The sequence below is a fragment of the Cynocephalus volans genome, chromosome 15 (assembly GCF_027409185.1).
Source record: "Cynocephalus volans isolate mCynVol1 chromosome 15, mCynVol1.pri, whole genome shotgun sequence".
NCBI classification, from domain to species: domain Eukaryota; kingdom Metazoa; phylum Chordata; class Mammalia; order Dermoptera; family Cynocephalidae; genus Cynocephalus; species Cynocephalus volans.
Window position 1 is genome coordinate 4,314,159 of NC_084474.1, and position 26,016 is coordinate 4,340,174.

General features: G+C 37.1%; 1 protein-coding gene across 4 annotated transcripts in view; it reads right to left on the reverse strand.

Moving 5' to 3' along the window:
• The window catches only part of KAT6A (lysine acetyltransferase 6A), a 108,399-nt gene that overhangs the window by 38,932 nt on the left and 43,451 nt on the right, over positions 1–26,016 (reverse strand). For all 4 annotated transcript variants that reach the window (XM_063079120.1, XM_063079119.1, XM_063079121.1 and 1 more), the window contains 6 exons: positions 15,060–15,168; positions 10,588–10,703; positions 9,900–9,981; positions 7,129–7,264; positions 5,487–5,803; positions 3,046–3,164 (listed from right to left, as the gene is read on the reverse strand). In XM_063079120.1, the coding sequence (XP_062935190.1) occupies positions 3,046–3,164; positions 5,487–5,803; positions 7,129–7,264; positions 9,900–9,981; positions 10,588–10,703; positions 15,060–15,168 (879 nt within the window). The remainder of the gene's footprint in view (positions 1–3,045; positions 3,165–5,486; positions 5,804–7,128; positions 7,265–9,899; positions 9,982–10,587; positions 10,704–15,059; positions 15,169–26,016) is intronic.

Here is a 26,016-nt window from a genome sequence, read left to right on the forward strand (position 1 = left end):
AATGAATGAACTTCATGGAGAAAAATTACCACCAGTAGAATTTTAGTGCACTGCCAATAAAAATAAGCATGAATTAGACTTTCAATATCCGTTTATTTCCCTGGTGCCAGATACATACATGAACAATCAGGAGTTTAATAAAATGCTGAAAGAAACATAACATTAGCCAGATTATTGTCAATATATATTTACATTTCTCCACTGGGCTTTAGTGAGCTCAGCATCCCCTTTTAACTCTCTCTAGTTACCTTTTTCACCACATTCCTATTATTCCAACTCTTGCCCATTTCTACCAGCAGAAAATTTCATTCAAATATCTATTCATTAAACAAATACTTACTGAGCCTTTACTATATTCCAAGTACTCAGTATACAGCAGTGACCAAAAATAAATTCCCTGTTCCCAAAGCACTTATATTCTAGAAATAAGTACTTAAATTTACGAAGTGGTAAGTACTATGTAGGAAAAGCAAGCAGGTAAGGGGACAGAGTGACACAAAAAAACTTTGATTTTTAAAAATTCGAAGCAAGACTGGAAGACATGGAGGTTTTTTGAGCAGAGGAGTGGTATGATCTAACTTAAGTTAGAAAATAACTGCTACGGCACCTGTATAAGTAACATAGACTAGAAATGGGGGTGAGGGGCAAAAGCAGAAGCAAGGAAATAGTCTGAAGACTATTACAACAGCCCAAGGCAGAGATGATGGTGGCTTGGAAGTAGTAAGAAGTGATCACATTCTGGATATATTCTGAAGGCAGAACTATTAGGATTTGCTGATGAGCTAATGGTGCAGTATGAGACAGAGGAAAAAAAAAAATCAAGGATGACGCCTCTTTGGACCCAGGTGAGTACAAGGATAGAACTGCCATTTACTCCTATTAATGAGGGATCTATGGCTGGAACAGTGAGAGACTAGAACATGTTGCTGCAGCCAGAAGTAAATAAAAATGATGGAGACATGTCAAAAGGACACAGGAACCAGCTTAAAGAAGTTCCCCCTGCCCAAATTTGGAACAATGTAAGCATCAAAAGAAATACTAATAGCAATGGATTATAACCCATAAAATAAGCATCTATGAGTCTAAACTAAGTGAATAAATAAGTGGCAAGAAGAAAAAGCTCTTCCTTAATAGTAGAATACCAACTAATAAATGTAATAAAAATGAAGGAATTAGAAAATCATGTTTGGCACCCTACAAAGTAAATGCTTCAGGCAAGAATCATCACTGGACGCTAAATCTGGTGGGTAAAAGTTTGATGAGAAACAGGATATTTGCCAGGTCTCAAAGTATACCCCCATAAGATATTTAAATATAGAAAGAATGTAATAATTTTGCCAAGAAGAAACATGGCAGAATACCAAATGATCAAAGTTAACATCACTTGCAATGACACAAAGAGATATTACATGCCTAGTGATATGTCGCACTGAGGAGGACACACCACCTCTGTGGTATTTTCTAACCATGATCAAACACAAGACAAGCCCTAAGTGATAGATATTCTAGGAAATAAATGCCTCACATACTTCAAAATTGTCAAGGTCATGAGAGGTAAAGGCTGAGGAACTGTTCCAGATTACAAGGAAATTAGAGACATGACAACTAAATGAAACACATGACCCGGGACTGGATAGTGAACCAGGAAAAGTTCTTTTATCCTTTTGTTATAGAGAACATTAGTGATACAACCAGTGAAATTTTAATAAAGTCTTTAGATAAGATAATAATGCTTTATCTGAGTTAAATTCCTTACTGGATAATTGGACCATGGTCACATACAAGAATGCCCTTGTTTTTAGGAAATATACACCAATAATTAGGAGTAAAGGGATATTATTAGCATTATGTCTGCAACTTACTCAGGGAAAAAAAAGTTCTTCCAGTTAGGAAGAAAGTAACTACTCTCACTGAACTCCATGTACGTTTCTACTGTAGTACTTATAATACTTTGTTTTACTTATTAGTAGGAAAGGAAATGGGCCGTGAGAGGATAAGCAACTTGCCCAAAGTAGAAATTAGTACATGACAGAAGGTCCCTCTGACTCAAAGCCAATACTTTGTTAAATCAATAATATGGCTGAATGCTGAGTAAATGCTTGCTGCTTTTATTTTTCGAAAGTTCTCCCATAATGACAGACATAAAACGTCTATTCACCAATGGGTCTCTTAATCCAAAGAGTTTTACCTACAAAACTGGAATCCCCAGCATCAGATCTTATAAATTCTTACTTTCGAGATAAGAAACAGAGGACTCAACCTGGCTTACATGATGCATTGGTTGGTAGCAAAGAAGGAAAAGACAAAAGATAAATGAACATAAACTAGAAGAGCCTTTATGATCTAGCCCCTGCAGACTTTTCCAACCTCATCTCTTGTCATTCTCTACACCCTATGTTCTTTATCTTCAATCACTCTAATTCCTACAATTAAGCATTGTCCCTTACCTTCAAGTCTGTTGCATCTTCACTTCTGTTCCTTCTGATTATATGGAACCCCATTCCCTGACATCCTGAAAGACTCTTACATATCCTTTAGGATCCCTCAATGAATCCTCCTCTGACCTCTTCAGGCAGTGGTAGAGGCTTACTTCCCTATTCTCCCAAAACACTGTGTATTCTATAATTGAACTTTTCACATTTATAAAATTACTTACTTACAAGTCTCTCCTGGGCTATACTTGAGGGGAGGAATTCTGTTATTCACTTTAGCATCTCCAGCATCTGGCACATAAGTAAACACATAATCCTAAACTCTTCTTTGGCACGTAATCCTAAACTCTTCTTCATATAATAAGAGAGAAAATAAATAAACCAAGCTCATTTGATACTGGTAGTCAAAGCAATGTGTTTATCTGCAAAACCAAAGCAGTTATCATGGGTTTGAAAAGAATACCCCAGCCTGAAGAACTGCATATACATGGAAACCTTTTCTCAGACTAGATGGACAAATTGCTGTTACTGCTTTACCCACAATATAATTAATCCTCTGTTTCTCATCCATGAACAAGCTTCTTGATTGTTCAACCTGAATATCCAGCTTTACCTGCAGTGCTTGTTCTTGGATATCACGAAATAATTCCATATCTTTCTCAGTCATGACTTCCTGGTTCCCAAAAAGCCGCTCCTCGCTTTCTTGCTTGCCATCCCAGCCATCCTGATTGTCTGCAACATAAAGAAAGGGCTCCCGTGTTATTTGTATTATCCTTGGTTTAAAATGTGAACTAGAAAAAAATTTCAACAGTATTTATTTCAATTTGAAGACCTTAATATTATTTATAGAACAGAGAAGAGGACAGCTTTAAACAGACTCCTAGAAAGACACTACTCAATATTTACATATTATATCTGCCTTATAGTGAAAATCCTGAATTGTCTTAAAGTTTTCTAAAAATACTACATAATTAAATCTAAACTTCATTTAAAAAGATCATATTTTAATACAAAGAAAAGCAGAAGAGGAAAAGGGTCTAAGGAGTATAAAATTTATTTTGAAATAGTATGAATTAACTCACTTTTAGTATGAGTTAACTCATCAATGTTTAAAAAGATAATCTTTGAATTAGCTACCTTAACTGATGTCAGGAAGTACTAACTCCCCTCACATTCTGGGTGCCCTTTTAAAGCACAAACTTCACAAACCTGAGGATCATAGATGATAATCCTCTGTGTATGAGAATTTATGGTAATTATCCACTAAATGACAGATCTTCCTCAACTGGGCAAAAAAAAATTAGTGAAGGGAGTATGTAGGGATTACGTAGTTCCTTATCCTTCACATTTGAAGATAACACTGCTGATGGCCTCATTTCCTCTTTGTATGAGTACGACTATAAGGACCAATCAGTGACAGTTCTTTTCAAGTCAACTGCACATACAGCCTGTTACTATTTAGTACAGGAAGAGAAAATGACAAGAACTCACTGTTGACAATATATCCCAACTGGAAAAAAAGTACAATCTTAAAGGTTCTGTATAACTCTAATGCCTCCTAGCGCATGACACAGATGGACACTGGCACACACAATACAGCATTCAGCAGCACTGTATCAGATGATGTGCGATTTGTGTTTTAAACTCTACAATTCATAAAGAAACTTACAGAGTCTATTAAAGCAAATGCTCATACCAGTGCTTAAAGTTCAACATTTGTTCTCCATATACTTTAAACATTTTCTCTAACAATTTCTATTTCTAAAACTTTCCAGTAGGTTCTTCTAATAATCCATTTCCAGTGCAAATGGTTAATTCAAAAATGACTTTTATTAGGATTTGGTTTGAGATTTTTTTTCCTTTTAAGTCCAATCGAAATGGATTGCGTATTTTCTTAGATAAATGTGCTCAGACTGGAGCTTATCTATAGTCTACATGGCTGATAAAGAAATGAAAAGTCTTGATGCTTGAAGAGTAATTAGTTGATTGACACTGGTGAAAAACCAATCAATAAAGTACAAAAGGGGGAATCTAACAGTGATAAGGAGTTTTTTCTCCTGCACTGGACCACTCAACCACGTATATAAGCAGAAATGAAGAAGGGGTGAGTACAACCACTTACCAATTAGGACATTCAGAGGAGATCACAGTTAAGAAACTCTCTTGTAGTAGATGAGACACTATGACTTTGGCCCTTTTGATCCAAAATAGCTCATTCTCATGCTTCTACTTTTCTCAGAGCCCTTTCTACTTCCTTCACAGGGTTAGGCTCTCTAAACTGAAGGCTCAACAATGAGGTTATTTTAAGCTTTAATTATGGGGACAGCTAATCAAATTCTTCTCCTCTGACTTGAATTATCTGCTACACTATTAAGTCCTCTCCACAGATGTTTTCTCCTTTGAAAACTAGGGAACTTAGCCCAATATATAAGCAAATAGTGTGGAGCTGTGGTTTTCTCTCTTTTTAAATGTAATCCATGAAAACTTACAATTAGGAGGGTACTTCGAAAAGCTTATGGAAAAACAGAATTCAACAATAATATGAGATTTTCCATGAACTTTCTGAAGTATCCATGTATATTTGCTAAGACCTGAAGTAGAAAAATCAATGACTTATCACATTTTGGTCTTTTCTTTATGTTAGATCAACAGCATTTTATCCGCCTCTACTCCTTCTAATTCCTTCTGAGAATAAAGCAAACATCATGATGCTCATCCCAGGACTTATTTCGTAATTTATGAGATATAAAGTTATCCTTGATTCAAGGTTACACCCCAAATTTCTGTGAGCAGATTCTTTGTGGTTCTGCCAACAAAGAAGCTTCCTTTTGCCTAAGAACTCCTACTGGTCCATTCTACAACTTTATCACTAGCCTCTAAATTCCTGCCATAATTACCACCACAGTTTCACCTAAATATGTATTTTTAATATGTTTTTATATTCCATAACTAATTTTTTATAATCAAATATAAATCTATTCTAGATAACTAGTGTTATTCTAAATAACACACTTTTGGAAAACTTTTGTTTATAAGTTTGTTTCAGACTTTTACCTGTAGGCCAATCTGAAGTGCTTGATTTTCTGTTGCCCTTTTTCCTGATTCTGTATTGCTCAGAGTAGTCTACCACTTCTCCTCGAGCTTTCCGCCCATCAGGGGAAGGGGTGAAGAATTTGGTAAGGCCATCAATGAGCCCTTTGGTTTTCTTGTTGAACTTCAAGGGGACGCTGCTATCTCTGCAGAAGTCCAAGCCATCTATTCTCTCTAAACAGCCTTCTTCTGATGATGATGCTGACTGGCTGGAAAGAGTGATTTTACGTTTCCGACCCCTTCCAGGGCCAGTTCGAACTTTGCTGAAGGAATCTTTTGATCTAAAGAATCAAATGGGGGGAAAAAGTAATCGTTAAAAAGAAATCCTTATAAGGTTTCTATTTAATATATAACATAATTTAGAAAATAAACTATAGCTTTATTTAAAAATCTATATTGTTAAGAATTTTCTGTACACTATAAATAATACTATATATGAATGATAAGTAATATTATTAGAAACATCTATTTCTGCAAAGCTTAGTTATTTACAGTGAAAAAAACCCTGGGCCACAAGTCAGAAAACATGTTTGAGTCATAATTCTGCTGTACATCTTGGACAAATCACATTTTCTCTAAACATCAGTGTCTTCATCTGTAAAATGAGAGTTGGACTGGAAAACAAATAAGATCCTCCCAAGTATAAAGTTCTATTATACTGTGATCTCTGCACCAACTCTGAATTATACTTTTACTTCTAAACACAAGAATGAGTTACTCTCTGAAAGTCAGGAATCTATAGATCATTTTATAGGAAAATTAAAGCTTAATTTAAGACAAAAGTATAGACTCCAATACTGGTTCTGCATATTTCAGGCTGCTAATGCCAAATCATTTCACTTATACTACGTTCAAGATAGTCTTAAGTGTAGAAAAGGTGGGTAAAATTTTTGAGAATAAAATTCCCAAAAGAGGTTTACAGGCCTGAAGATATTTTACATATCATCAAAGGTGAATTACTATAGAGATATTCAACAAAAGACAGAATCAGGTACTGAATCTTGCCCCACCTCCTCCAGACAAAGCCCAGTTTCCTAGTCCACAATTTCTGATTTCTGCTAATAGATGGAAACACTCGAATTACTTTACCTCAGGAGAATACAAAAATGGGACTTAGCTATACCCCAAAGGAAGAACCTATATAGTGATTTGTATACTTAATAAATAACTGAGACTAGATCAGAGGATAAACCTGTGAAATGTTACAACAAAATCAAATTTTCTTTCCTGTTTTTTACATAAGAGAAGCAACAGAAGACTCTGGTGCCAGACTACTTAGGTTTAATCCCAGTTCAACACTAGCTATATAATCCCGTACAAGTTAATCTTCCTATACCTTAGTTTCCTCCTCTGAAAAACAAAAGTTAACAACAGTACCCATGCTTCACTGGGTTGCTGGGAGAATTAAATAATTTAACACATGTAAAGCACTTAGAACTGTGCCTGGCATTTTTTTAAAGGTTCAATAAGTGTCAGCCATAATTATTATATAAAAGTGCCAGTTATAACAATGGACATTTTTTCCCATAAGGAAAACAAGTGAATCCTACACTATGGAGAAGACCCTACCCTTTTCTCCCCTCACCTTGCCACAAGTACAACTTACACCGTGTTTTGTTTCTTTAACCTGTTTTTTGGACGTCCTATTGGATTAGTATAGCGCCGTTTTATCTGTGCTGCCTTCTTTTGTAGAAGTTTTCGTCCTTTTTTCCTAGGTCGACATATTTGACATATCCACATGCCTATAAAGTAAGAAAATCCCACACAAAAATATGATAAACAAAAATATACTAAAGATTTCAGATAGTCCAAGTCCATTAACCTCTTTCAAATCAAGAACTGTCATTTAAAAATCTGGTGAAAGGGCCCCCCCACAAATAAAAGTGAAAACATACACATAAAATTCTACAAATAATTGGAAAGGATTCACATATACCCTGAAGCCCACACATGGATAAAGTCCACTGATCTTCAGTTAAAAACACCTGCTCTCTACCTAGCACACAGATACTGGTGTCTAATTACCACCTTCCAAAAAAAAAAAAAAAAAGCCAGTTTTCAACAGAGCACTGGTTGATTACAGGTCAGAGAAAATAAAAGATAACCTGCAAGATCTTGTAGTGCCAGAAAATAAAGGAAGTGCTCAAAAAATGAGAGCGGTATATGGAAAGAACACAGGAGCCAATTAGAAGGAGTTCCCAATAGCTAAATCCAGGGCAATTTGAGCAAAAAAATTAATTACAGCAATGGATTATAACCCATAGAATAAAATAAATATCCATGAGTCCATAACGATATAAATAATGGGAAAATAAGTGGGAGAAATAAATAAATGGGAGAAAGGGATAGCTCTTCTTTACAGCAAAATTCTAGTTAATGAATATAGAAAGAATGATGGAAATAGAAAATCACCATTATGCAAACACCACAGTAATAATTGGTGCAGGCAAAAATCACTGACAGATGCTAAAATTAGTGTACTAAGGGGAAAAAAGAGTAACTTTAACGTGTCTGCATTTTTCTTCCCTGTAATCAAATGATCAAAATTAACACTACTATTAGTGTTAAGACACATCACTATTATGTACCCCTGTTATGATGCACTGAGAAGGGCAAAACATCACTTCTGTGGTATTCCTATCAAAATTCACACCCTTAATCTAATCATGAAAAAGCAACAGAATCCCAAATTGAGGGGCTTTCTACAAAATAAACGACGAGTAGTTTTCAAAAGTGTCTGGGTCAGGAAAGACAAAGTCTGGGCTAACTCCGTGGCTCACTCGGGAGAGTGCAGCACTGGGAGCGCAGCGGAGCTCCCGCCGCGGGTTCGGATCCTATATAGGGATGGCCAGTGCGCTCACTGGCTGAGTGCAGTGCGGACAACACCAAGCCAAGGGTTGTGATCCCCTTACCGGTCACAAAAAAAAAAAAAAAGACAAAGTCTGAGGAATTATCACAGACTGGAGGAGTCTAAGGAAATACAACAACTAAATGTGACGTGAGATCCTGGCCTTTATCCTGTACCAGAAATTCAAATAAGGTCTGTAGATTAGTTTGTATTACATCAACGTTAACTTTCTGGTTTCAATAACTGTACAATGGTTTTGTAAAATGATAACATTAGGAGAAGCTGGGGATACAATGAGAGCTCTCTGTACTATTTCTGCCACTTTTCTGTGAGTCTGAAATAATTTCAAAATAAAATGTTTCTCGCTTTAAGCTGCTATAAAACCTCTTTTGTAGAAGTTAAATACACAGGAAAGAAGTCCTAAGAAAATCTCTCTTCTCTTGAAGGATTCTCAGAAGGCCTCTTGCACAAACTTCAAATAAATGGAAAAAGCAGGAAAAGGGGGGTAATTTATTCTTCAAATATATATAAATTTAAGACTTCTCAAAAGGTAACAATCAACAGAATGGCATAAAACTAATTCAAGTAAGATCCAAAAGTGGATAATGTGACTATAACCTACGGTTGAGTCTTTTTCCAGCAAAAAGAAAAGTTTCTCCAAGCAGACATCATCAAATATCCTATAGACATTTTACATAGGAAATCTATATATCACAAAATCAGAGCTGGGATGGAATTTGTGATAAGACAAAATGGGGTGACTAAATTTTTTAAAGAAACTATAAGCATATGGTAAGATAGTACTCTGTGAAAGTCCAACCAAAAGGCAATTATATCCCAACTGTTCCTTTCAAGGAACAGGAATCAGGAAAACAGAATAACATTAAGCTGTATGATTTGGACACTTATTTGTTCACAACTTATTTATTAACAGGTTTTTTTTTTTTTTTTTAAAGTTTTGAATATAACAGATCTCTACAGCTCTAGGCCCCTCAAAAGTGCTAAGCAGTAATATAATCAACATGACTTTTCTAATCTCATTTCCTCCTTTAAAGAAAGAGATGCTTCTGTACAAGAGAAGAGATTTCGGGCCGACCCCGTGGCGCACTCGGGAGAGTGCAGTGCTTGGGAGCGCAACGACGCTCCCGCTGCGGGTTTGGATCCTATATAGGGATGGCCGGTGCGCTCACTGGCTGAGCGCGGTGCGGAAGAAGAGATTTCAAGATATTATGTAAGTATTTTGTTCTCTAGTGAGAGACTGGCAAGTATTCATAAATGAACCACTTCACCCTTCATGGTTGCTTAAATATTGAAAATGGAGGAAAATAATAATAAATCTATACCATACAAGAATGTTAAGATGCCTTAACAGAAAGACAATTCCCACCTTTAAGGTGACAGCTCTCTTTCTACTTACACAACGCCAAAAAGAAAGATCCAATTATTCTTCCCTTTTAACAAAGTAGATAAAACATGCTTTTACTAACACATTTGTTTTTATTCTGTTTGATTTCAGAAAGTATTCTCACCTTTTGGCATCCGGGTGAGTGGAGGATCACAACACTCCATGTGAAAACCTCGGTCACATGAATCACAAAAGAGCATGTTATCCTTAAAAAAAGAAAGGAAAGAAAAGAAAGGACAGTTCTGCTTAACCTTATGAAACAGAAGCATGTCAGGATCATGACCTCCTAAAATCTAGGAAGTTTCAAAGATCTCAAAAAAAGAGATGAGTTTCCTTAATTTGTATTAACCAAGTAAATGGACAGGTTGAGTTAGTAAAAAGTTTTGCTTCAGCCAATCTTTGATGAAGAACTACAGTTTCATTACTTTCAAGTATATCCAATAACCAGAAATAAGCTAACCATGATGTGTTTTAATAAAAAAGAAAAGGATGATTTGTAATTAATATACTACCTGACCATTCCTAAATGAATGCCTCCATACTACTCAAGAAATTTCATGAGTATTTCCTTAAAGTAGCTTAGTCTCTCTTCAAATATACAATTAAGGTGCTTTACAAATTACCTAAAAATAATCCAAGTCCAAATGAGCAAGTATTCTAAACTAATAACATGTAATTTGAAGAGACTACTTTTCTAAAACAGGCTACTGGACCAAGTGACTGAAAAATAACCAGCCATACTTAAACGGAAGTGCCAGCTGTACACTCCACTTCTAAATGAAATACCCACATTGGAAGGCAAAGACACTCACTGCATTTTTGCCTTGATCTCGACAGGAGCTGCATGTTTTACACTCGATGCACTGCCACCGTAAGGCCTTCACTCTAACCGTTAATTCAGGGGAAAACTTCAAACAGGATGGATGACCTAATAAGAGGGGGAAATTCATGAGTGAAACAATCAAAAATCATTTTGTTATTGTTCTAAAGAAATGATGGAGAAACAATCAATTATCTTAAACACAAAATATACATCAAATAAAACAAGATGTTGTCTACATGTCTCATCAGGAGTTGGCACCCCAATTCAGTCTCATTAATGCTAAATAGGATTTAGAACCCCCCCATTTGATTATTAAAAATCTGACAAATTCTAAACTTTTATTAAGCCCACATCAAAGCATTATGTTTGTACACATACTGGTATGTATATGAGAACATAATATGATCAGGCCATTTCTGTAGGAACACTCGAAAAGCTGTTTACATTGGTAACATCCCAGAAAATGAAGGTATAAACATTTTGAAGAAGAATTTTACTATTCACTTTATACCCTTTTATGCTCTCATTTTTAAAATTATAATATATGTTACTTTCATGATTTAAAAATACAATTGTCCCAGGGCCAGCCCCGTGGCGCACTCGGGAGTGTGCAGCGCTTGGGAGCGCAGCGGCGCTCCCACCGCGGGTTCGGATCCTATATAGGAATGGCTGGTGGGCTCACTGGCTGAGCCCGGTGCGGGCGAAACCACGCCAAGGGTTGCAATCCCCTTACCAGTCACAAAAAGACAAAAAAAAAAAAAAAAACAATTGTCCCCCTTATCCATGGTTTTGCTTTCCACAGTCAACTGCAATCCAAAAATATTAAATGGAAAATTCCAGAAATAAACAATTTATAGGTTTTAAACTGCATGCCATTCTGAGTAGCATGAAGTCCTGCCTGAGACATGAATGGTCCCTTTGTCCAGCACATCCACACAGTATATGCTCACCCTCCCATTAGTCACTTAGTAGCCATCTGGGTTATCAGATCAACTGCTGTGGCATCGAGTATTTATGTTCAATTAACACTTATTTTATTTAATAATGTCCCCAAAGCACAAGACTGGTGATGCTGGTATTGTTATAATTGTTCTATTTTATTAGTTATTGTTGTTAATCTCTTACTGTGCCTAATTTATAAATTAAGCTTTATCATAAGTATATGTGTATAGGAAAAAACATACTGTATATATGGCTTGGTACTATCTGCAGTTTCAGGTATCCACTATGGTTCCTGCAACACACCCCCTGTGGATAAGCAGGGGAACTACTGTACATAATAAAAATCCCCTCATGATTAAAGGCACTCAAGCTACAACTAAAACTGAAAGAAGTATTTCTATAGTGATCAGAATTAACAGCAACAGAAAAATGCTTCCTCTTCCAAGAGACAGTTATCAGTTTGATTCTCAAAAATTTAGAGTAGCCAATTTGCCTTCAACTTTGAAAAGATCTGTCTCCTCTTCTAGAAGTTAGTTATGTTTACTTTTCTTTGGTGAGAGAAAGGGCTGGTTAAATTGTCTTCTCTCCTCTCTTCTATATTCCTAAAGAATCTTTTATGCAATAGTAAGTTTATCACCAAAACATCACTAACACTGAAGGAAAATGGGAGAGATGTGAAAATTTCATCCATAATCCCATCATCCCGGAATAATAGCCATTTTCATGTTCTACTTTTCTTTTTTAAACTAGCTGAAAGCCCGTGCATGACTGTAATTATAGCATATATACAGTTTTTGTTTTGCTTTTCATAATTTTATTCAGGTAATCTTTACATTTATATTCCTCAAACTGATTATGTTCCACTGATTTGATACACCATACCCTATGTGAACATTTTCCTATTGTTAAATACCTAGACTATTACCTATGATTAGAGAAAACTAAATGAATTTTTTCATGTTTATAGATTCCTTCCTTCTTTTAAATTAATTCCTCAGAATAAATTCCTGAAAGCAGGATTGGTGAGTGAAATGAAGTAAACAGTTTTATAGCTTGATAGGTTGATATGCACTGCCAAAACATTTTCCAAAAACCCCGAAGCAACATCCAGTGCCAGGAGCAAAGTACAAATGTTTTAACACAATTTCATCAGCTCTAGGTTTGGGTTCCGTTATCTTTAAATTTTTATTATTATAAAAGCTACAAAATGACACTTCATTGCTGCTCTGGTGTGCATTCCTATTATTACCTCGATAAAACATTTCTTATATGCTCAACTATTAATTTTCTCTCATATAAACTGCCTGTTCACAGGCTCTCCTTTTTTGGACTTTATGCTTAGAAATGCAAACATGTTATTTGTAGTCATACAGCTTTGGGCCTTTTGCCATATGTAATGCAATTATTTTCCCCAAACTACTCTTGCTCTTTTTGGGGGGTATGTTAATTCTCAATTTAGACAACATCAACTTCCATATATGTAACTATGTCCGTGCTTTTCTTCCTAGGTCACTGTGACAGCCAACCTTCCAAGCTGGCCTCCAGTCATTCTCACCTTCTGGCAGTCACTTCCGCATGTAGTTCCCTCCCCCATTGAATAGGGTTGATCTGTGTGACCAATAGGACATTGCTGAAATGACGGAGTGTGACTTCTAAGGCTAGGTTGTAAAATATATTGCAGATTCCATCTTGTTTTCTCTAAGATACTTGCTCAGGGGAAGCCAGCTGCCATGCCTTTCCTATGCAAAGGACTACATGGCAAAGAACTGAGACTTCTTGTCAACAGGCAGCAACATCAACTTGCCATCCAGGTAAGTGAGCCACCATGGAAGCCTTCAGATGACTTCAGCACCAGTTAAAACCTTGACTGCAACCTCATGACAGACAGAAAGTCAAAACCACCCAGATAAGCCACTCCCAAACTCTAGACCCACACAAACAGTATGAAATAAAGAAAGTTTGTCATCACTTTAAGCTGCTGTTTTGAAGTAATTTATGTCTGCAGCAATAAGTAATAGCTATTAGTAACTAATAGTTATTTATTCTACTATTCTTAAGTTCTACTATTTCTTAAAAAGTTACCTCTCCAGTACAGTTTTCAAATTGTGCTCTTCCCTAGCTTAGAGACTGAGAGACCACCTCAAGTATAATGCTTCTCAGAAGGTAAGGCTATATAACATAACACCCCTCCCCTTTATTTCATTCCCACCTCACCTAGAACAGATTCGTTTTTATGTTTTATATATTTGAGTTCCCATAAGATTTCATTTGGGCAAAGAATTCCACTATGAAAATAGTTTGGCCATCACTGCATTGCATGGCATGCCATTATATTTTTATGTAACCTTTCATAATTTTATGGTTTATATTTAATTGTGAAATCCATCCAGAGTTCATTTTGGTTTGTGATATTATGCTGGATATGGTCATCTAGCACTCAAGACTAGTCCCATCTTCTTCTAATGCCTTCTATATACAAAAACAAAAAAGCTAAAAACTACGCTTCCTAGGCTCTAGACGTGAATTAAGTTCTACCAACTAGATGTGTTTGAGGGATATCTGAAAGGCAGAAATGAAGTAAAGATCACCTTCCTCCTAGTACTGTTTCCTAATGATCAGCAAAATCATGAAAACAGCAGTATCTCCTCTTGTCCTTCACAGCTATCCAGAGGCTGCTGTGATCCAGAGGCCAAATCCAGCATCTTAACAGTTCTACATGTTGGCCTCCAGCTTCCACCTCCTCCAGATGGAAGCAGACACTGACTTCCCTGGTGGCTCAGCACTGCAATACTCCAGGAATCAGTCCTTAAAGCCAACCCTGGAACTTGCCTCTTTGGCCCTTCCAACAACTTCACGAACACCTAAGCATCTAGTGTGGCTTCTGTTCTCTGGACTAAATCCTGACTGTTACTGATATAAAACACTGAAATTTAAGCCAATGATCAAAGACAATGATGCTTTGCTAAGGCCTTCCTGTAAGGTCTTGAGAATTCTTAAATATAGAGCAAGAACATCTCTGGTACTGACAAATTAGGAGACTCTGCCAAGTCCTTCTTAGGGCACAGAATTCCACATTGCTCACTAGATTGCAGTGTCAACACTTTATTTCCGAGTGTGACATACGTAAGTTTCCACCAAGAAAAGCAAATCTGTTATCATCCTGGTTCTATTCATAAAGCCTGAGGCATAAATCAGGAAAGATAAGTAGTGATTATTAAAGAAACCAGCAATAATTTCAAACTAATTGTGGTGACTTAAGCTGATATTCAATAATGAAATATAAAGATCAATGGGAAAAAATAAACACACAGAAAGTTTTTTATTAAAAAAACTAAAACCTGATTTAAATTAACTGAATTAAACATTTCAACTGTGCATTCAAATCCCTCCCTAGGGTAGAAGCTCATTTCAGTTACCTAAAAGCAGGACCGAATTAAAATTTAATTTCATAAGGAGCAAGGATACAAACTCTTGCTTTGACAACATGGTTTAGAAGAAGAATGGGGGGAAATCACATACCACTGTTGCCACAGTCGGCACAGGAGATGAGTTCTTCTGGCTTCTTTTCTCGGTTTTGTTCTTTTGTACCAAGACAGAAACTACAGATGGGGATTGGTTCAGCAACCGGCTGTAAAAAAAACCATAATTCATTCAGGTACTAACACTTTTCTTTTAGTATCAATATAAAGACATTAAGATTATAGTTTTAAATTCCTGTGAGAGTTACGTGTAACTTTAGGACAACTGTATCTTTACCCTAAAATTCCAACTGAATGGGTGAGTTTTTATAAAGCCTGTTTTGGCTGGGCCTTTACAACTGGTCCTTGTGGTGACCAATTAGAAAGTTTACTTCAAAAAGTCATGTTTGTCACTTATAAACTAAATGATACAAAGCAAATCCTTCACCTAAAATTTAAACATTCACTGAATTAAGTGCAAAACAACATAGTATCAGCACTGAAGAGGCATGTGATCCAGCAGAAGAGCAGTAATGTATACAAATAAAGTAAGGCAGAAGACATAAAGTGCTGTAAGAAAGAAACACCAAGTGCTCTGTAGCAGTGGGAGAGAGAAATTCCAATTGCGGTTTGGAGGAAGGGAAGAGTTAAAAGGGGAAAACATGTATCTCGTGCCAATACTATGTTATGGGATCTTTAAGAAGCTCGTCCAAGGACAACAGACTGTAAGTTTTAGAAGCAGGTTTAAACCTAGGTGTCCATGTTCATCTACAGCACTGTTGCCCCCTAGAAGTGATGGAGAGAACAACATAGGTAGTATAAACAGGAACAACTGAGGTGTGCAGTCTGCTGAGGCCAGTGCTTAGAAGTACACGGTTTCTGTGATAAGGGAGGAAAAAGAAGCAGCTACATCAGTTTGTCAAGACTACCACTGACTGTGTTGTAAAGAAGCTAAACTTTCAAACTCATCAAAATGTATATATTAAATATGTGCTATTTTTTCATATAGCAACCATACACCAATAAAGCTTAAAAAATAAAAATTTCTGATTAAAAAAAAAGTTGAACTTTTTCTTGCAGGCAAAAAAGAGCAATAGAAAGTTACTGAACCAGGAGATAACCACCTATATTTGAGAAAAATAATTTCAGTAGCAATATCAAAGACAAATGAAGGGAAAGCCTAAAGACAGGTAAAGCAAACAGTGATTGCAATAGTCTAGTGAAGACAAGATGAGAACCTGAACTGAAGCCAGGAAATGGAATGGAAGAAACAGCAACGGGCTTAGAAACCAACTAGTTGTGGGAGTAATATAAAAGAAAATGAGTTAAACATGACCAGTGTAACTGAGGACGGTGATGTCCTCAACCGTGAAACCTAAGTCATTCTAAGGAAGGTTAGAAGGAAAGCAATGAGATGACGAGTTCAATTTTACATGTGTTTAACAGAGGCATTCTCATTCGGCTCCCAACTATTCTTGCTAGGCATTGTGCAGGATGGCAACAGAAAGGCCTCAAGATGCTTTTAGTCTACTGGGGAGAACAGAAAAAGTACAATAAAATGTTTGTAGGTACCACGATAGAACTACAACAGTGGGAAACAGGCTGGCTGCTCAGCTCAGTTGGTTAGAGCATGGTACGATAACACCAAGGTCAGGGGTTTGGATCCCTGCAATGGCCAGCTGCAAAAACAAAAAAAAACCCAAACCCAAAACAAAACAAAACAACAATGGGAAACAAAAAAAAGGAAATGATCAAGTAGAGGAAAGGGGTGTCAGTGAAAAGCTTCACAAAAGTACTATTTGACTTAAGTTCTTATAGAAGTACTTGACAGGCAGGCCCACTACATGGGAGTGTTCAAAAGGTAAAAAATCTAAAACTGGATTTGGGAGGGGGGATATGAGCTTAATTTGGGACTTACTGAGCTTAAAATGCTTATGGAGCATCCATGTTGCAATGCTCATGGACACTATGACACAAGGATCTGGAGTCTGTGAGAGAGATTTGTCTGGAGATAAAAATCTAGAAGACATATATATATAAAATGGCATTAAAACCATCAGATTTGATGAGTTTTCCCACGAAGAACAGGTGGAAAGAAGATAGCTAAAGTCAGAACACCAATGCTTAAGTGGTTGGTAGAGGAAAAGCCTGAAAAGGAAACAGATCAATGAGAGAGTTGAGTGGAATATCACATCAAAGAGTTCAACACAAACAAGCTGAGAGCAGTGCTTAGCCAAGAGATTAAATGAGAAATGAACAGCTAGACACTGTGTTCATAATTCAGGCTATGGTGAAGACTACCACATCCTTTCCTCCAAGAAGGAATGCAAAAAAAGAACTGGAGAATAAAGTCAGGAAGGATTTCATCCAGGAGTGAAAACCTGAAGTAAACTCTATAGAAGTCCTAGAAAGAAAGTAGAAGACAGGTCATGAGATTTGAGCATTATGCTACAGCCTCTAAAGTACCACTGGAGGATTTTAAGCAGAGGATTGGTATGACCAAGACTTAAATCTTGGAAAACTCATTCTATAAGCAGTAAAAAATGGATTGGAAGGCAACAAGGGCCTGTATTAAGACAATGGCTAAAGGAAGGTTGAAAAGAAAAGAAATAAGAGATATTTAAAAGATAAAACTAATGGCTAACTGACTTGGGGCAACAAAGCACAGTAAGGAAGATGGATGACTAGGAAGACAACATTGAGAAAATGAAAAGGCAGGCCACAGAATGTAAGCTATTAACAATATATTTAAACAACAAATGGCTCACATCCAGAACACATAAAGAACTCCTACATTAAAGAAGATGCAGACAACTCAAGAGAACAGATGGCAAATACTTCCATGGGTATTTCCCCACAGAAAATACATGAATAACACACATAGAACATGTGATATAAGAAAAGATGCTCAACTTCGTTAGTCATCAAGGAAACAGACCTTCAAGAATGGTTAAAATTGCTTCTGGTCAAGAAGGCAGAACAGTGGTTCCCAACGTCACTCTCTTCCACAAATCAACCAATTTACAACTATTAAAAAGCAACGACAGCCAAGCTGGGACCTCTAGAGCTCAGGGGAGGAGGAGGAGAGCATGAAGGTAAGAGAAGCCACGATGAGAGAAAGAAAGAACCGCTCCAACTGTCTCAAGCCCCGATTGCTTCAAGGCTGGCCCTGTTGAGCACATGGAGCAGAAGCTGGCAAAAGCTGCAGCTGTGCCCTTCAGATGGAGTTGCCTTGAGCCTGCAGGGAAGAAGAGGGCCTTGGTGGCCCTCAGGCCAGCAAGACTATTAATAGGGTTCCCGTGGACCCACATCGGAGGAGCCACAACAACTGAAAAAAAGGAGCCATTCAGAGGCTGGTGGATCATCCCAAGGGACCAGCGCATGGCCCGTCCCATGGGAAGTGTTTGGAGCATGGGCAGTAGAGGAGATGGGCCCACTAGGAGAACACCAGGGCACAGCAAGCACAGATGATCTGCCTCCCAATCAGCATAGGACCACTCAGGGGAGACTGGTCAGGAATATAGAACTGCAGAGGGTGCAGACTGATGAAAAGACTCAGGCCCAGCCAGAGTTCCTATACAACCGTGGTGTACACAAGACCCAGAAGTACCTATAAAGTCAACCATTAAAACCTGAGCTGCACAAAAAGCCTTCCCCAGGGAATCAGAAGCAAAGCAACAATTTAGCTTAACCACATGGCTCAAGTACTGGTCCCCACAGGAAGTTCCCCCATTTTAGAAGTAAGCAAAGGACAATAAATTAGTTCCAGTGCAGAGTTTAAGTGGTAGGAACAGCAAATAATCCAACACAGAACTGCAAGAAAAATACCCACAGACCAGAGACAAAGTTTGATATTAACTAGTGAAGGTCTCACATCACCAAAGAACACCTATAAAACCTAGAAGGACCAGAAGTCCCCTGGGCTACCAAGCTAGGGAGCTGGAAGGGCTGGGGGCCTTGGCCACACCCCTCAACACCTGCAACCTGCCCAGTGAGGACCACCAAGCAGCCACAGGAGGCACCCAAGGCTCCCAAGTTGGGGTGGTGGGGGATGGGGGCGAGGGCTCCATCCACACCCCTCTAACGTCTGCACCCAGCCCGGCAATGACCAGGCAGGCCATTGCTGGAGGCCCCCTGGGCTCCCATGCAGGAGTGAGGGGGGTGCTATGGACCTCAGCCCTGCCCCTCCTCCTTCCTCCTTCTCCCATTCTGTTTCCTTCCCCTTTCTCCTCTCCCCCTTCCCCCACAAATGCTCCGCAATATCATCACAGAATGCAAAAAAATTAATTTTTTAAAAAAGGAATGGTTAAAATTATGAAGACCAGCAATATTGCATTGATAAGAAAGTAGAATAACTCATACACTGCTGACAGGAATATAAATATAAATTGCCAAATGACTTTGAAAGCTATTTGACATTATCTACTAAAATTGCACATATGCATACCATATGATCCAGCACTTCCACTCCTAGCTATGTACTCAACTGAAGTACATACATACATATAACAATAAAACACACACAAAAATGTTCAGAGCAGCATTATTCATAATAATAACTTTTACTCAAAGAATAATTATCCAAATAGTTAGCTGTGGTTGAGCAAATTGTGCTATATCCATAAAGTAAAATATGAAACAGTGATGAAAACAAACAAATTATAGTCCAGAACATGGATGAATGTCACAAATAATACTGAATAAAAGAACAGACATAAAAGGATACATACTTATGATTTTATTTAAGTAATGTTCAAATACAATTCTATGTTGTTATGTCAGGATAGTGGTTCTTCCAGGGAGGAAGGAAGAAGGAAAGGGACTTCTGAGGTGCTGATAACATTCTTTTTTGGGACCTGCGTAGTGGTTTCATGGATGTTAATTACGTGTAATTAAAGTGTACACTTATAATCTGTGCACTTTTCTACATGTATGTTTTAACTACAAAGTTAAATTTAAATTCATAAATAATATGGAGCTGGACTGTGGTACCTTTGGAATATTCTGAAAGAAATAACAATGGTGATTTGGACATTTGGGTTTGGAACTTAGAAGAAAGAACAGGCTGGAGATAAATTTAAAACATCATCATGCAGGTAATAACTGACAGCACCCCAGTGAGAAGGTGGGTAGAAAAGGGTTGTGTGCAAGGAGAGAGAGTGGGAAAATGGGATGAAGTCTGAGATAGAGAAATACCAATGTTTAGGAGCACTGGGGGGCGGGGGAACACACCAAAAAGACCAGCCTCAAGAATCAGAGAGCAATCAACAAATAATTTTGAAAAGATAAAGTATCTACTGGATTCTGCAATTGAGGAGCAGTTGGAAACCTCAATAGAAGAGAGCCCTTTTCAATGACAGGATAAGAACTAACCTTACAGAACCAACAAACTGCCACAAAGGGACAGAGAGCAGACAAGAGACAGCTAAAGAGAAAATGGCAAAGGTTTTAATATATTCTAGGTTTTCAAGATGGGAAAGAGTAAACCTATTTAAACATGGAAGAGAAGAAAAACATGGTCAAAGAGATGCAAGAAACAAGAAATAACAGGAACGTATTATTTTGTAAAGTCTAGAGTAGCACTGTGCAACATGATGGTCACCACAAAATGGGCTTATTTAAATTTAAATTAATTAAAATAAGTTTAATTCCTCAGTCACACTAGCTACATTTCAAGTGCTCAATAGCCACATGTGGCTAGTGGCTAACAATATTGGATAGAACCATTACAGAACAATTTTATTATTACAGAAAGTTCTATCGGATAACACTGGTTTAGAAAAGAGGATAGCTTTTTAAGCATGGGTATGGGGACTGGCTTTAGTAGTTTGGAATGGTGTATTGTTTGTAGGTGAGATGGAGGGAATGGGAAAAAGTTGAGGGTGCCCATTTCTAATAGCCGCCATCATTTCTGAAAAATAATAAAATCACCTGCTAAAAGTGGGGCAGGGATTAGCTAGTTGGCTGACTGAGGAAATCTGGAGGTGAAACAGGTTGGGTCCAAGAACAGAGATAACAAAAACACCTTCTATCAAAAGAGAAAGTGGACACACATTCCTCAGTCAAGACATAATCAGAAGAGCATGTGCTGACAGAGAGAATAAATTCAAAATACGGAAGAGAAAAGTTGAAAGAGCCTCTGAAAAATGACCTCCAACTTTTCACTAAAACAGAAGGCAAGCTCACTTGTTAAAAGAGAAGTAGAAAGGTAAGGGTTTGGGCATTTACAGAGAGCAGAGAAGTCCTGGAAGTCTCTTTGTTGGAAGGTGTTAGGGAATCAATTACTGATGGAAAATAAAACTGTCAATCAGCTCTAATCATGAAGCTAAGATTCAAAGGAATTCCAATCAAAATGGTTAAATAAATAAAATTTTTAACACCTCTGAAGGCTTGAACTGATTGGAGATTGACAAGGTAAGTAAAAAGGGTGAAGGCCACTAGCGTGCAAATGATAACATTTCTACGATGGTGGGTCACACAGCTGAAGATGGACATCATGAGCAGAAGGGGCTGACAGACTGGAAGGATGCAGAGGTCAGGTGCCATAACAACCCAGATGAAACAGACAAAGATTCAGTAGTAGGTGAAAGAATTGGAGAAGTAGTAGGATTGTGGTTCGCAGTGGAACTTAAGAGTTTGTGATTTCCTAAGTATAAAGTTCTAGCTAACGAAGGAAACCCCAAAGGGTAAATTCTTTAACATTTAGTGTATGAACTCTTCAACATTTAGTAAACACTGTTCTAGACACTGAGGGTACAGTGGTAACGAGGCAGACAAATCCCCTACTGTCATGGAGCTTACATTCTAGTTGAGAGGTGAAGAAAGTAACAACAAACAAAATGGAGTTAGGATGTCAAGAAGATGGGAAAGCAAGATGTTAAAAGAATCAGAAATGTGCCCAAGATAGGAAAGGGAAGTTCTGCAAAGATAAAATTTTGGGAAAATAATACTGGTAAATAACAGCCCCCCACTCCCCAAAAAGCAGAGATCCTGGTATGAGTAGATAGAAAGAACTTCATGTAGAAAAATTTGTTCAATAAGGAACAAAAATCATCTTAAAGACAATGGAGATCAAGGAATGTATCAACTCCTAGGTCTCTCTCCACTCCCACCCTCTTTGTAAAACAGGGAGAGAGGACAGAAAAGTAGTACTACTAGGGGCATATGGACACAATTTAATGTCAAGACCTACTAATAGTATGTCAGAGTACCACATTCACATATAAAGCATGTTAATCACTTCAGCAGTCTGGTTAAAAAAGGAAAAAAACTGGGTTTGGATAAAGAATCCTATGTAACCTGCAATCACTAAAGAGGTGGAGAAGCCTACTAATATTGGGATAGGAAGCTACAGGGCAGACTGGGGCCAGTATCACAACTTCAAACTAAATTACCATAATTAAGACATGTAAGTGTAGCAGAATACTTGGTTAATCTGCTACCACTTCTGAGAGATTAGATCACGTTAGTCCTGAAGGGAGCAAATATGTAAGGATTAAAAAAAGAGAGTCTGAAAAACAAATTATTGTTATTCTTCATCATAGGACACGTAGTCTTAAAAAATTAAACCTATGCAGTAACCTGTGTCTTCAAACATGTATCTTTATCATCTAGAACTAGACAGTAAAATTTCTAAAGGCAAAAAAAGGTATTGAAAAATCATACCTAGCAAAACTGTATCTATATGTTCCCTGTAATATTACTGCTGTCAATATTTCTTTTATATATGACCAATGCTTTATATAACTAGACTTTGTCTATCCAAAACCAAATTAATTGAGGCCATTCAAATCTATTCATTAAAGTGGGGGTAGGGCACCATGATTCAGACAAACTGGCTGCCTGGTTACTTGGAGCTGTGTAGACAGTCATTTTTAATTATTCTGGCCTTTATCAAATGACCACAGTCCATGCACTACACAAAACAATATGCTAGTCCCAGTAATGACAACTTAAGTTTAAACAGTATTGTTATTTACAGTGTGTGTTGGATGGAACTGTCCTCCTAAAATTCATTGAAGCTTGAATTGTGTCCCCCAAGTTTTATGTATTAGAAACTTAGCCTCCACTGTGACTGTTAAGAGGGTGGGTTCTTAACACCTATTATGGTAGTTGAAAGGTGGAGCCTTGGAGAGATGAGGGGCATGGTTCTGAGAGCTTTAAAAGAAGAGGAGAGTCTGTCTTTCTCTCTCTCTTGCTCTCTCTCTGCTTCCATCATCTTGAAACGTGAGAACACTGGGTCACTGTTGCCACCATCAGATGGAATTTGGACTACCCAGCCTCAGAAACTGTAAGCAATAAATTTCGTTTTTCTTTGTAAATTACCCAGTTCCATATATTTTGTTATAGCAAAACAAAAAAGACTAATACACAGTGTGAAAATGAGATTGAAAAAGCAATTTTTTAGGTCAAATAAAGTCATTGGTCCAAACAGACCCAAAATGTATAAAACAGATAGTTTCAGTAATACATAGCAGTGCAGCCATCTCTCCTTAACCTACACATTTCCCACTGAAGACGGTCATTCTTTGACATCACAGGATCAAGCATAAAAATGTAGTTTTTCAGCTAACAAAACAAAACTGAATCCATGGAGAAATACTATTACTGACAACGATCATGATATTTTAACTAAGCAATAATTTCAGTTTATTTTTTCTGTTTAAGTGCAATTTGGGTAAGAGTAACAGTACTTCGGGAATTAGTCATTTTAGCTGATGAGCTACAAGCAAAAAATGGTTCAAATAAATCATCTAGATTAAGACACAGTCTATGCAGCTTTCTTTAATTTGTTGATCAAACAGCACTGCCTATCAGTACACGGTGATTTGTTTTAGAATATATCAGACTATATTTTTAAGAGCATAATAAATTATAACTCCAGGTCATCTCATTCCCAGACTATTAATGAGCATGAAAACCAGTGAGACCAGGCTAAAACTACATTGGGCTCACTATAAGATTTGAACCTGACATGTACTAAGGTGGTTACAGGATGGATAGAAGAAATAATCATAATATCTCCCAAGTACAACTCTACAAGCTCATTTCAATCACCTGTATCACAAACACAAAATAAGAATAACTGATAATCTGTGAATAGAATTTTTAAAAATCTGTGTAGAGACAGAGAATATGCCATATAATCACTGCTTCCAGGCCTCTCCAAGCTTTATTCTTATACATTATTGTTCCCATTATCTATGTAAAATAAACCGTTCCTACAGCTAATAAAATAAGAAGGTTGTAGTAAATGACTTTACACACCGTTACATACAGCAGTCAGACTGAACCTGTTAAAAGGTAAATCAAAGCATGTCATTTGGCTGCCCCAAACTCTCCAGTCCAATTGCTTCCATCTCAGATTAAAGCCACAGGACCTATGTGATCTGCAGTAGTCCTCCTCCACCTCCCCCACTCTTACCTCTCTGACCTCCTCTCATTGCTCTCTCCCTCCTACATCATACTCCTGATTCCTTGCTTGCATTTTCTTCAACTAGCCAGAGGGCCTTTGCATTTATTTGCTCTCCATCTATGTAGAATGCCAGTCCCTAGATCCTTCAGATCTCTACTCAAAAATCACTTTCCCAGTAAGGTTTTCTTTGAACACCCCATCTTACATTTCAAAATGGGCCACCAACCACAATAATTCATAGCTCCCTTGCTGCTTTATTTTTCCTCAACCTTTTTCACTAACTGACGTGTATATGTGTATCTTATTATTTGTCCTCAACTAAATGTAAACCCTAGGAAGGTTCTGATTTTTATCTGTTTGTTTAGAACTGCATTACTAGTACTGAAAACAGTGTTTTGCATATAACAGGTATTCAATAAATATTGTTGAATAATTAATTAAATTACATTGTAGAACTAGAAAGAAAAAGAAAAATTGTACCTTATATAGAAAGAACAATGAGTTGGATATGAGCCTGATAAAGGTATGAATTATTGCTCAATAATAATCATAATAATATGTAAATGCTCTACTGTTTACAAAGCAATCTCACAAAGTGAGTTCATGGCCATTAATAATTAAATAAGATTTCTGACACAGCAACCCACCTCCGTTCATTTTCTCAAAAGTAGGGGGAGACTTGTGGCAGGAAGCACTGAGATTTTATCATCTGTTGCTCTACATCACCTTAAGCACTATGTGGAGCTCTCCATAATAATCAGCAGATGGCAGCCTTGAGACAAACACATTGTAGATGCTCTAACAAATAGACATTCTGACAGCTTTTGGAAATGACTTTTCAAGACAGGAACAGTAAGAATTTTGCCCAATGATCTGTTACTTGAGGTTTATAACCATGAAATGAAAGAATTTTTAGAAACGATCATTTAGAATCTCTTAAATAATGACATTTGCTAGATATCCAGATACATTATCTGAGATACTCCCATCTTAAAGTCCAATATTCACTTCTTTCCCCCTAAGACTTGTCTTTAATTTTTTAAAAAGTCATGATGAACTTATAGTTCTCTCCATTTTCTAATATCTTCTGGGAAACTCAAAATCTACCTTTATGTTGTCTCTGTCCTTAAACACTGACATAAAGGACAATCAATAACTTTTATGTTATATGTAATTATTTCTAGTTCTTTCAAGATTTAATTGAATGATAAATTCTAGAATTTATCACTTCCAAAATTTTCATGGCCAAAAAATTACACTTTTAAATTCTGACTTATGACTTCAGAAATCTCTAAGATATCATTTTATAAGTTATCAATATGCAATAAACTTACGTAATTTCTTAAAAGCTATGAAAACTTTCAAGTTTTATACCCACTGGAAATTATTGAGACTATTAGCATAGCCAATATTAAAAGCATATGGAAGAAGCACATAATTCATATAAGACTCCCTGTAACACTCAAACATGCACTAGGCAATAAAGCAATAATGGGCACATCATTCTTCCATAGACTTAAATACAAAATATCTATAAGGCATTGCTATGGTTTGAATGCCCCCTCCAAAACTCATATTGAAACTTGGTTGCCATTTGTGGTGG